This window comes from Antechinus flavipes, chromosome 4 (assembly GCF_016432865.1).
Source record: "Antechinus flavipes isolate AdamAnt ecotype Samford, QLD, Australia chromosome 4, AdamAnt_v2, whole genome shotgun sequence".
Taxonomy (NCBI): domain Eukaryota; kingdom Metazoa; phylum Chordata; class Mammalia; order Dasyuromorphia; family Dasyuridae; genus Antechinus; species Antechinus flavipes.
Genome location: NC_067401.1, coordinates 298,966,058 through 298,979,748, shown reverse-complemented (window position 1 = coordinate 298,979,748; position 13,691 = coordinate 298,966,058). Strand labels below are relative to the sequence as shown.

At 31.8% G+C, this 13,691-nt stretch overlaps 1 protein-coding gene across 9 annotated transcripts in view; it reads left to right on the top strand.

The window, feature by feature from the left end:
- The window catches only part of FAM184A (family with sequence similarity 184 member A), a 112,319-nt gene that overhangs the window by 58,782 nt on the left and 39,846 nt on the right, over positions 1-13,691 (top strand). For all 9 annotated transcript variants that reach the window (XR_007953621.1, XM_051997637.1, XM_051997634.1 and 6 more), the window contains exons 3-9: positions 87-222; positions 2,845-3,026; positions 4,238-4,435; positions 5,586-5,708; positions 8,665-8,826; positions 11,231-11,352; positions 12,889-13,039. Coding sequence is in view for 8 of the 9 variants with exons in the window: in XM_051997637.1 (XP_051853597.1) it covers positions 87-222; positions 2,845-3,026; positions 4,238-4,435; positions 5,586-5,708; positions 8,665-8,826; positions 11,231-11,352; positions 12,889-13,039 (1,074 nt within the window). In the remaining variant the exon portion in view is untranslated. The remainder of the gene's footprint in view (positions 1-86; positions 223-2,844; positions 3,027-4,237; positions 4,436-5,585; positions 5,709-8,664; positions 8,827-11,230; positions 11,353-12,888; positions 13,040-13,691) is intronic.

Sequence of the window (13,691 nt, the reverse complement as noted above, 5' to 3'; positions counted from 1 at the left end):
TGTGCTTAGGAATAGTTTAAATTATTGATGATTTAGTTTAGCATCTTGATTATGTTGTAATGATGAATATTTTCTTAACTTTTTAGGTTCTTCAAAAACAGCTAGATGATGTCAAAGAAGAAGAGTTAACTTTACTAAGCAAACATAAAGAGGTGGAAAGTGAGCTAGCAGCTGCTAGAGAACGGTTACAACAACAAGCTTCAGATCTTGTCCTTAAAGCTAGTATGTCTGACCATTTTTATTTGTATGTTATCAGACTAAAACTAGTACTTATGTTGATTACAAATGAAACTAGTATTTCCTTGTTATATTTAAATTATACAGAATCTGAGTATTTTTAAAAGTTTTGATGTTCCTGCTAAATCAGTGTATCATTTTCAGGTAAACTATAAATGATTTTAAGTAATATATACTTTTAAAAACAAATTTTTATTAAAATAACTGTGGAAAACAATTCCAGAAAATGTAATTGATATGTAAAAATATTATTTAACTATATACATTATGAGGCTTCGATACCTTAAATAATACCTGATTTTAGGATGCTTAAAGTAATGAAAGTAATGCTAGTATCAGAGCTTATAAATTTTAATGCCTCATCTCAAGCAGTTCATCATTGAACTCATATTGTATAAAATATAGTGTCCTCTAGAGGTTCCTCTTTGCCAGTGATCCCCACAACATTTATTAGAAACAGGAAGATATTTTAAATTGGGTAATCTTATGTAACATTTTTGCTTTATGAAAAAAAAATCTTTGAATTGATTATTTTTACTATTCATTTTGTTCTAACTTACCCAATTAAGAATTCCAGGTTCCCTTTCATGAGATCAATGATTTACAGCTGAAAGCATTTTAAGCCTTATCTTGTCAAACCCCCCCTCATTTTACAGATGAGGAAATTGAGGTCCAGAGAACATAAATGACCAGCTGAAGACCACATAGTTAATTAGAAGCAGGGTCAGATTTAAATTCAGGATGTTTTCCTTTTCGTTAAATATTGCTTTCCTTCTTTCTTCATCTAATATGGAACAGTACATTTTTTTTTCTGATTTCCCTTGTTCTTTCTTTTCTTCCTTTCTTTTTTTTCTTCTATTCTTCACTTTTTCTCTTCTTGTTATTCTAATTTCCTATACTTTTTCCTGGCATTCTTTCCTGTGTCTTTCTTCTCAGGTATTCTTAATCAAAGTTCAAGATCATTATGAACTGATGGAGTTTAAAGGATACTATGCTCAGACTTAGACTAGCTCTGGACTCAGGACCCAGGTTCAGTTCCAGCTCTGGTCCTGACTACTAACATGCTCTTGAGCGAGTCATTTGCATTGTAAGATTAGGAGATTGTACTAGTTGACATCTAAGGCCACTTCCAGCTCTAGATCTATGAACTGTGAACCCTGGGGTTTGAATTTTTGCTCGAATAACTTAGCAGCTATATGAACATGGGCAGATCATGGCATCTGTTTGAGCATGTTTCTTCATAAAATGGGAGCAATAGTGACTTACATTTACATAATGCTATGAGTGCCTTGTGAGACAGATGTTTCAAGTACCATTAACCTTATTTTTTAAATGAGAAAATTGAAACTCAGATAACTGTATAAATATGTATACATATATTGGAGTTAACATATTTAACATGTTTTGGACTACCTGCCAGCTAGGGGATTGGTTTGGAGGAAGGAGGGAAAAATTTTGTACAGAAAGTTTTGCAAGGGACAGTGTTGAAAAATTACCCATGCACATGTTTTGTAAATAAAAAGCTTTAATTAAAAAAAAAAGAGAGGAAAAAAAAATTGAAACTCACATAGGGTCTAAACAGTTTGCCCAGGATTACATTGCTAGTGTCAGAACAAGAACTTCAGTAAATGTTGGAAGTGCCATTGATCCTAGCTTCTCTCTATTGTCCTTTTTAAGACACCATAGTGTTTCTACCTTCTTGGGGATGTGCTGGAAAAATAACTTGAAGCACTATCAACACTTTCTTAAATCTAAACAGTCAACAAAACAATAAATCATGCCTTGATTTATAGCAATTGCTGATTTTTGAGGTATAAATGCTCACATTAAAAATTTAATATTTCTCACATACTAGTTACTACTGATTCCAGCATCCCTGTCTTGGCTCTCTTACAGATAAATTATGGCAATTTTTCTTATCCTCATTTGTTTGCAGGGAATTTTACACATACCTAGGAAAATGTCTGTACTTATACTTTTTCTGTGTCTTGTACAATTTTCAGGTTCAAGGAATAGCTTACATAATATGAGAATAGTTTTTCCAAGTTATTACTCTGTTTCTGTAACTGGTAAATGTTCAAAGACTGAATATTTCTATAGTGAAAAAAATAGAAATTACTCCTTATAAAGTCCTAATATTTGTTCTCCTGAGGTTTAATGCAATCAATAATGAATATTATGTTATTCAAGATATATCAGATCTTAATACAGTTCCAATTGATCAATGATGGACAGAAATCAGCTGCACCCAGAGAAGGAACACAGGGAAATGAATGTGGACTACTTGAATTTTTGTTTTTCTTCCAAGGTTATTTTTACTTTCTGAATCCAACTCTTTTTGTGCAACAAGAGAACTGTATGGTTCTACACACATATATTGTATATAGGATATACTATAACATATTTAACATGTATAAGACTGCCTACCATTTAGGAGAGGGGGTGGAGGGAGGGAAGGGAAAAATCGGAACAGAAGTGAGTGCAAGGGATAATGGTGTAAAAAATTACCCATGCATATGTTCTGTCAATAAAAAAGTTATAATTAAAAAAAAGAAATGTTAAAAAAAAAGATATCATATCTTTAAACAAAGTTTTTTTGGGGTATAGGTCATATTGGAATGCTCCAAGCTACTCAAATGTCACAGGAGGCTACAATAAGAGAATTGGAATCAGAAAAATCACTGGCAAAGGAGAGAGTATCCCAGCTCGAAGAAGAAAGAAATTTTATGAAAAATAGAACCCAAAATATGGATGAACAACAGAAAAGACAGATTCTGGAACTGGAAATGGTAGGAGGTTTTTCAGACTATCAGATTGAGTTTTCTTTATATTCTGAAAATTATAATTTTGGAATTCTTTGGAAAAGATTAAGAGATTGATCCCATTCTGTGCCTATATTAAATCTATGGTATATAGTTTTTATAATTTTATAAAAATGCAGCATTGTGGAGACTATTGTAATAAATGAATCATAAAATGCATCATAAAAACTAATCAAATTCTACTTACTTTTTAATCAAAATGCTTTTTTAAAAATATTGTTTTTTCCACTAGAATTCTATTTTTTCATGAAGGATGAGATACAGTTAATCATGTAGTTTTGAAGGATATGTCAGTCAACTAATATTTATTAAATGCCTATCCATTATGTACCAGGCACTGCTCAAAGAGTAAAAAAGAGCCCAAACCAGTTCTTGCTGTCAAGGAACTACCAGACTAATGGAAGAGACAACATGCAAACCAACAGTGTACAAATGAGATATATAGAAAATAAATTGAAGGTAATCTTAAGGAGAAAGCACTAAAATTGAGAATTGGGAAAGAATTCCTGTGGAAAGAAAAAGAGACTTTAACTTAAGACTTGAAGAAAGATAGAGAAGCTAGGGAGCAGAGATGAGGAGCAAGAGCTCTCCTGATGAGGTGCATAAACCATCAAATACTTTTGGAGTCAACAGATAGACTGCCGTATGTGAGAGACAGCAAAGAGTACCAGTGTCACTGGATCACAGGGTGTCTGGAGGGGAGTAAGAAATGCTCATACATGAAATGGCACTAAAAGATATACAAGATATAAGAACTGGACTTATTATTTCATTGCTATATGGAACTACCAGATAAGGAAACTTCCTTTACCAATTCAAGATAGCTCTTTGACTTAACATAAAAGACTTTTCAGTCATGTTGATAAAAACTGGTCATTTATGCCCCAGGCTCTTAATTTAAAAGAGGCTTTTTACATTTAGTCTAAAAGAATTACTGACATGTGTAACTCCAGTGTACTAGTTCTTTTCCCTTTCCTTACTCTGAAATTGTGGATCTTGTATGGTATATTATTATGTATATTTTAAGACAATAGATGATAATGTCTCTGTCTGGAACAATCCATTACTTTTTATTACTTTGTACAATATTATATATATTATGATTGTCAAACATTGATGGTAATGATGAAAAAGCAGTTAGTAATAGTGAGTTTTCATTTGAATATTTTTAATTGTAGCAAATAAGTGATGTAAAGAAATCTCAAAAAGAATTTTATGAGAAAGAGCTAAGAAATCTGCAGACTAAATTGGAAGGGGAAGCAGCACAATTAAATGAAGCTCACTCAAAGACTTTGGAAGAATTAGCATGGAAGCACCATATTGCAATTGAGACTGCCCACAGTAATGCAAATAAGGATAAGAAAAGGCTACAGATGGTAAGGTTGTTTTGTTTTGTTTTGTTTTGTTTTGTTTTTTTAATTTATCTAACTTTAAATTCTAATATTACTAGTTTTGGAAATGACTGGAAATGAGCAACTGGAGGTAATAAGATTATCTGAAACTAGGCCAGTAGAGCACTAAAGATGATAAGTTGAAATTAGAAAGACTTTTGAGTGTTGATTCAGGGATGGAATAACTTTATATCACTTTATGACCAGTGTCATTCATTCTGAAGAAAGATCACAAGGTTGAATTTTATTAGTTACAACTATTAGTTAAAGAGGAATCACACACAGTGGGTAGCAAAGAAATGGAGACATTTTAGCAATTTTTTTTTCAAGAAACTTGGCAGGAGAGAGGAAAAATGGGAACATTATAGTGTTCTGATTGGTTTTCTGGAGGTCTCTGGATCAGCCTTTGTTTTAGTAGGGTAATGACCACAAGAATGGCCAGGTGTTAAAGTCCAAATTCTTTATTGTTTCCTTGCCTGGGACCTGCTTAGGTTTCTGGAGAGCCTTCAGACCAGCCTTGATCTAGAGTGGGGGAAGCAGGAGGACGGGCCAATCCACCACAATGGTGTGAGATGGAGTGAATGTCTCTCCTTGGCTCCTAGAGCTTGAGCTCCCATTTCCAGTCCTCTGTCTTCTCTGGCTCTGACTCTGGCTGAAATTGTCCCACCTTTATATTTATATAAAATTCTATTTTAATTACATCATAGGTGTGAATCTTGTAGAACTATATTAAGTACTAAGTACATGTACTGAACTAGAGAACTATTAATCATCATGCTAAACTAGACAACCATAGTCTCAATTCCATTGAGTTAGCACCTTGTAAGAATTCTTGTTTCAAATACAGAGTTCTGGCTCATAACAAAACATAACAATTGGGATAAAAGTTTCCAGGAAAAGTATTTTTTGTTTTTAAGGATTGGGAAAATCCTATAAGTAGATGGGAAAGAATCCAGGAAAAGGAATCACTGAAGATATATGACCTCTGGACCAGGGCATTAAATGAGAGTTAGATCACTCTAGAGATTTAAAATAACATCATAATATAAAGCAAGGTAAAATCTGTTTTTATTACCTGCTCCCCAATAACATGCTCTAACTATAATTTTCTTATTTTTTTTTCTCATTTTCTAAGGAACTGGAAGAACAGTATGAAAAAGAAAAATTACAACTGGAAGGAGATAAAAGTCAACTTAGACAACAAATGGAAAGGCTAAAGGAAGAATTGACAGCCAAACTAAATATAGCTAACCAGGAGGCAAGAATCCCCTAAATCACATCAACTTTTTATATGTTAAGTCCTAGTTAATCCAATAATGATGTCATGAGAAGATAGTGTCTTGAGACACTTAACTTGTCAGTGCCCCAGACAGCTCTCTGAGACTCTTGCAGATGTTAGGGTTCTGTATCACTGCAGGGTCATTGCATTCCAAGAGTTTTTATCCTGATTTTCAAAATTGGAGATCCAGACCCTTTCCAACTTTGAACCCCTGAGAAAAAAAAGAAATTTCTTATTCTAGTGGCATTCTAGGACAGGTTGATGTCATTTTATGATGACAGATGATATCATTTTAGAGGGAAATTGAATCAATTTGTACTTATCTATAAGTATTACTCTCTCATTGTGAAATTATTATCAAATATTCCATGAAAGTCGCAAACAGACAAACAAAATACCAGAAATAATTAGGTAGTACTGGAAAAAACCAAAATTTTATCTTAGTCTTATACAAAATTTTAATGTATCTACATCATAATGCTGCCTGTTTTTCTTATTGCTGTATTTTAAAGAAAAATATAAGTGAAAATGATGAGAAAATAATAGATTTTTAAAATCTATATTTTTATTGACAATAAGAAGGCTTCTTAAATTTTTTCCACTCACGACCTCTTTTCATCCAAGAAATTCTTACATGACTCCATATATATAGGTATACAAAGTAAGTATACAAATCAAATACTTGCTGATGATAAATCATAATTTTGCTACTTCCACATTCAATTACAAAACCCCATGTGGGGGCACTATCCACAGTTTTAAGAAGTTTTGATATATATGATCATGAATAGGTATGGATAGGATGAACATGATTTTTACCAAATCACAATTCACACTTATCTAAGAATTCCTAATGAGGCATTTTTTCAGAAAAAAAATTTTTTTTGAAGATGGCATTAGTTTACACAGCAGATGCCATGAACTTCTTGCTCTGGGTGATCTTATAAGGGCTGTAAACCTAACTAAGATCTAGAAGGATTAGACCTGTTCATGCATGGTAGAGCCATAATGACAATGCAGATTTAAATTAATATGCTAGGATAGATTCAAAGCACTCTCAGGATTAAAATAATGAGTTATATAACTACAACCAGTGCCCTCTGATCTCATTGGGAAGGAACTAGCTCTAGTTTTCCTATCAGGACTCCTTTTTGTCTTGTCCATGAACTTATGGTTTGACTTTTTTTCTGCAATTCTAAAGTGGAAGATGTCCCATACTGTAGTTTCTCATTGGATTTATTCATTATTCTGTGTGGTCTGAACCAAGGGTTTTACTTATATGAATATATGGGTGATTTGCTTTCATTCAGGCAGCTTAGTTGGAAACAGTTGATTGTTTTCATAATTTTTATTTTCATAAATATTTCACAACTTTTTCCATTATTTTTCATTCCTAAAGTAGTTACCAGCTTAGTTTATATCTAGATATATATATGTCCCACCTTCATACTGCTACCAGATTAATTTTATATTAATATGATTTCCACTCTCATTTCTTTGTGAAAATTTTTTTCATTTTCCCCCTATTATCTGCAGAATAAAGTTCAGACTCAAATAGCTGTGTCTTTAAGGTTCTCAGTTTAACTCAAATTTTAATTTTTTAATAGTTTGTTTTTTCAAATACGTGTGAGATAGTATTAAACATTCATTTTTATAAAACTTTGTGTCCCAATTTTTCTATGTCCTTCCCTTACCACTCCCCTCCCCAAGACAGCAAGCACTCTGATATAGGTTAAATATATGCAGTTCTTTTAAACATACTTTCCTATTTATTGTGTTGCGCAAGAAAAATCAGACAAAAAAGGAAAAAACCACGACAAAGAAAAATAAACAAGCACAACACACACCACTATCAAAAAATCAAAGGTAAAAATACTGTGCTTTGATCCAAGTTTAGTGGACATAGATGGCATTTTCCATCTCAAGTCTATTGGAATTTCCTTGATTCAGCGCATTGTTGAAAAGAGCTAAATCCATCACATTAGATTATCACATAATCTTGTTACTGTGTACAATGTTCTCTTGGTTCTACTCATTTTACTCAGCAGCAGTTCGAAGCTTTTTTGAAATCAGTCTGCTCATCCTTTCTTATAGAACAATAATGTTCCATTCTATTTATATGCCATAATTTATTCAGCCATTCCTCCAACTGATGGGCATCTACTCAGTTTCCACTGACTCAATTTTTATCTCCTATTACTTCCTTAAGTACCAGTCTGACTGATCTGTTCCTATCCCCAGAAAACACAATGAAATGTATTCTTACCTTAGCTTAGAATGACTTTTTTCTTGTCACATGTTCCCTTGTCCAAATGCTATTTATTCTTCAAGACCTACCTTACTCCATGAAATCCCCCTGACCATTGACATATGACGATCTTTCCATCCTCTAAATTCCTTTGGCATTTTTTATTTATATCAGTTAACCAGCACTTACATTCTACCATTTGTTCACTGTTTCACTTCCTAAATAATAAAAGCTTTGAAGAGTTTGTCTTTATATTTTCTACAGTAGTGCTGTGCTATTAGTACAGTGCTGTGAATATAATAGACCATCAGTACATATTTAATGAATGAACAGATACTTTTATCCCTCCACACTATTAAGCTAAAATAGATTTTTGCCTCTAATTCCCCTCTCCACCAAATTTGGAATTCTTGAAATTGATACATGATGATAAGGAACAGAAATAATATCAGAGACTAGGTTCTTCAAAGACTAGATCAAAACTAAGAATTCCATTAAATTAATTTTATTTGGTAGAGTTTTTTAAACTGAAATGTTATTAATTGCAGGTGTGAGGTTATCATTATTTAAGTATTTCCTCAATATGCATAATTAGAAGCAGGTAATTAAAGGAAGAAGATGGTCAGTATTTTTGGTTTGAGTCTCAAAAATATACCTATCCTCTAAAAGCATTATATTTTTATGCAGGTTTCTCGCCTCCAGGAGCTAGTAAATAAAAGTGAACAAGGTCTTGGTTCTGCAGAAGGGGTTATCTCTGATCTTCAGGATTCCCATGGACAACTTCAGAATGAACTAGATTTCACTAAAGCTAAGCTAAAAGAAACTACAGACTCATTATTAAATCTTGAGGTAATTTCATAATTCCATCTATGGTCCAAGTTCAGTGATAGAGAAATAAAATTCAAGCAACTGACACAACTATCTGTGTGACCATGGGAAGGTCACTTGATCTCTATGTCCTAAAGAGTTTTCTGACATTGTAAATTGCCAACAAGATAAACTTTCAATCCCTATATTAATTAAATCATAGATCTGGAGCAAAAAAACACCCATACTTCTAATTTTATAACTTATTTAAGCAGCCAATTACCAGTACAAGGATCTACCATGTTACTTTGTAAATTGTAGGCATTTTAACAATTTTTAAAATTTTAATTGAATGCAGCTTTAAAAAAAAATAGTGCCTTTATTATTTGTTTAAAAGACATCTAAACGGTTCATTTAAAGGAAAATGGATAAAATTTTTCCATAGATGTCATTTCCTCAAACTTTCTCACTCTTACCTTAATCCTCTTGGCCCTGGTGACCCTATTTCTGGTGGCAAAAGTAAAACAAAAGTCTAAACATATTCCATAATTTCTTTTTTCTGTTTTTGAACTATGAAAATAAGAATCTATTAAGTTGATTGCTATCAACTTGGGGCTGGGAAAATGGGAGTTGAGGAAAAAGAACATTAAAGTTAAAGGCTCTTGTTCTTAACCTTTTTGTTTCTTTAAAACAAATAATTGATGATACCTCTGAAACATATAATTGTGAGAATTTACATGATATTAGCACTGTGTTAAATTCATTATAAAATAATTTAGAATGAGACGGTAATTTTATTACAAATATCAATTCTTGAACAAATCATTTAGCCCTGGAAAGCAAAGTTTTTCTTACTCTGTATATTGGACTAGATGATCTTTAATAATCTCTTATAATAATTTAATTTTATAAAACATGTGTCCCACTTCCAATTCTGACTTCTGTACTTTGTGAAAGTGGTTTTTTTTGTTTTGTTTTGTTTTGTTTTGTTTTTTGCTGAATTGACTTAAGTTGTTCCAAACAATTCAAATTGGAACAACTTTTTGCAAAGTACACTCTGCTAGGTACTTAAGAGAGATATACCTCCCATATAACTCATAAGAGACAATGAGACATTGAACGAAAAAAGAAATATTTCATTGTCTATATATACTTTAGGTTGGCAAGCTATAGCAAGACTGTCAATAAGCAGGGGAACCAAGTATGGTAATGATGATAATTGTGGAATCCCCTACTGCCTTCTACTTCAAAATCCTACAAATCTACCATCAGGTTTTTAGCATTTGAATTACCAATAGATAAATTTGATACCCCTATAAATCTTTTTTTAGTTGAAATTTAACCTAATGTTCTTGTTGCTATACTGTACTACTTCTCTGCTTTTAGTGTTATTAAAAACCTTAGGTGATTGATGCCAATCTACAAATAGCTATCTCACATGGTCATTTAGAAAATAGCATTTCAGTATATTATATAATCCAAATGTGTGGCAAATAGTATATCATTATTTTAAAAAGTTTAGTTAGTTGCTTTGATACTTGATTATTATCCTGATTATCTTCCATTGAATCATCATATCATAGCATTTATGTCTTCATTCAGACTTGAAAATCTGAAAGATAATACTAGTAACCTTTTTTTGAAATAATTTACTTTTGACTCAACTTCACATATTTAAACAGAATACTATAATAGGATTATTGAATAATCCATGATGGGAAAAAAGTTTCAAATTAGTATTGTCACTTAGGATCTGACTAATTATGTTGGCTTACAAATGCTTCAATAATAGACTAGTTCTGGGTTATAATCAATGTGTGTTCATCCCTTTTCTATGGTCATAATCATAAATCAGGTATATTTTCTCTGCCTGTGTGACTCATCCACATTCCACATAAATTCAAAGATGAGTATACTCATAAGCTGATTTCCCCTAGATTCTTTAAATTATATGAATACATAATTCAACATATGGGCTGACCATTTCTTATTCCTTGCTCTTGCTGTTTGGCCAGTTCACATCCTTTTCTGATCATAAATCTCCTGTTTGATATCATTTATGCCACTTTTTGCATAAATTATAATTGTCAGTATGCTATGTTATTGTCATGCAGACAATTCAGTCTCTTTGTTGTTTTTTGGGTTATGTGTAGTTTTTATTGTTTGCAAATTGTGATGCACCATAATTTTACCCTAAAAATGGCATTTTATTTTAGGGAGCATCTTAGAATCTTTAAAATATCAAATTATATTTATTTTTAAATTATTAGTATAGTTTTGGAAAAGTTTTAAATTTTATTTTGTTGTTGTCATAAAAACTGTCAAATTGCTAGAAATTTTTGGCACTGCTCATTTTATATAAAGTAATTATTTGAAGTAAAGATTTTAAATAGCCAGCTTTTACATTTTGATGCACATTTTGCATTATAAAGATTTTGTTTTTCAGAGAGAACTGCAACAAGAAAGACAACAGCATAAGGCATTGCTTGCAACCATGAGGGAAGATGAGAAGTACAAAGTGGACAAAATGGCCCAAGACTTAGAAATAAAATGGACTGAAAATCTTAGGTGCCTTTTCTTTAACCTTTAAAAAATTTACAATTTTAATGTAAAAATTATGAAGACATGGTAAAAAAAAAATTTTCATCTACAATTTGCTTCTTAATTTTTAATTATTTAGAGGCCTTTGTCAAATATTGAATTTGTAAAGACCAAAGCATGTGAGTAAATAGGTATTATAATCATGCATTTTCTCCAAAGTACTGTAGTATAATATGTCTTTTTAATATAGTCTTGCATTTTTCTCCCAATTTGGTTTATGTTTTATATATATTTATATAAAAAACCTGAGTATGGATATCATTGAAGACAAGATCTTGGTGAAAATCAGAAAAAAGAGAAAACAAAGAGACAAAGATAGAAAACAGTGATCAAAAGGAATAAAACATGTTTATTAGAATCAAAATGTTAAAAATCACAGCAAATATTTTCTTATTGTGATTTTCTGTTATTTTTCAGTATATAAGTATATATGTTTTTTTTTTTCTTGTGTAGATTTCATTTTATTGGTGAGGGCCTATTATTTAAGATGGCCTGTGTAGACCAATATAGTAAGTCACAGCTTTGGTGGTAACAGTTTTTCCCTTGGAGTCTTGTCTTGCCAATTTATAAACAAATTTTTTATGGCTGTGCTCATTGATAGTTATAAACTGGGTATTAATAGTTGCCTCTCTGTACAGTTCTCTAGAAGAGAGGACATATAGATCCCTCAGACCAGAAGGTGCACAGCTTTAGGTAGGAAATATATTCCTTTACTCATTGTCTTCCAGTTCATCTCCTTTTATTTCCAGCAGAAAAGCAGAAATCTAATGGAAATACAATCTCCTCTTTAAGCTTTTATAATCCTTTTATCCACAGCTATAGTCTACATATTGATTGAATGAATATTAGAAATAATATATACTTGAATTTTTTTAACCTTCTAATTAATCACCCAAACTTTTAGTGATTACTAATGAGATATTCATGCTAGTGTATACATATAACACAATAAACTCTTCTAATCATAACTTTTGCCCGCAACCATTAGATTTCCCCATCCTGCCTCCTTTTTCTTCCCCTTTATCAATTTGAGGAGGTCATATTCATGTTTTTCCACATTCTCTTTTCTTCTACTAGTGGACTCGAAGTCCTATCTTACCATTTCTTCCTTAATACTCTATTGAACTTAGTTCATCTTTTTCTTATTTTACCACAACTATATTCCACTGTCATTCTCCTAAATAGCTTCTTTGTTAGATAAATGAATTTAGTAGTCAAGTGACTACAGACCTTTGTGTTCATCATTATCGCATTAGGTTTATAACATATATCATTCAGTAAGTTGCACAATAGCAGCATGGTGATTGTGCTAATAAAATGAGCTAAAGGTCTGAATTCTTCTGCTCATCTTCAGATTCATTTTGTGACTTTGAACAAGATTTTCTGATTTTCTTTTTTAAAGAATAGGCATATTGATTATTGCATATTTGAGAATAGTAATTCCAATTGCCAAGTACTTTGCATTAATTTTTTCAATTGCTAAATAATTTGTCTCATTTTTAGAAAAGAATGTTCTAAGCTTCGAGAAGAGTTAAGACGTCAACATGAAGAAGATAAAAAGTCAGCAATGACTCAACTTTTGCAGTTAAAAGAACGGGAAAAGAATGCTGCCAGAGATGGATGGCAGAAGAAGGTAGAAGATCTCTTAGATCAGGTAATTAATATTGATAATTAATAATAATGAAGAACAATAATGGATTCTTATTTCTAAAAGTCAATTTCTGGTTCATTCTTTTCTTTGAGATTCTCTATAAGAGGAACTTAAATTTATGTACACTCAATTATGTATATTCCTTGCATAGGAATGTGCCTATCCAATTTGCTGAATCATTTTAGCCTGGATGTTTTCAGGAGCTTCCTTTTCCCTTTCAGCTTGTTGCCATTTTCATGTTCTCTTCCATCTATTTTTATTCCTTGTATTTAGTCTCAGGTTAGAGATACAATTGGTAGTAACCAGTCAAAAAGGACAGAGAGAAGAGCAAAGCTTCACCTTCTCCCCAAATCTTTTACTTCCTCAGCCTTTAATTGCTGTTCTCTCTCAGCTCCTCTAAGGAAATGTCTCAGAAATTCAGTTTGTGGGTGTTGAGCTGAAATTATAAAGAAACTTTACCCTGGCCAATTCAGACCTTTTTAGATCATATTTCTCTTTTGGAAAGCTGGTGAAGTTTATGAACCTTTCTTAGAATAATGTTTTAAATGCATAAGATAAAATGTATAGATTAAAAAGGAATTCATCTATACTGAAATACCAGTGTCAAAATGTTTTTAAAACATGTTCTCAGACCTTTACTTTAGTTCTTTGTGTA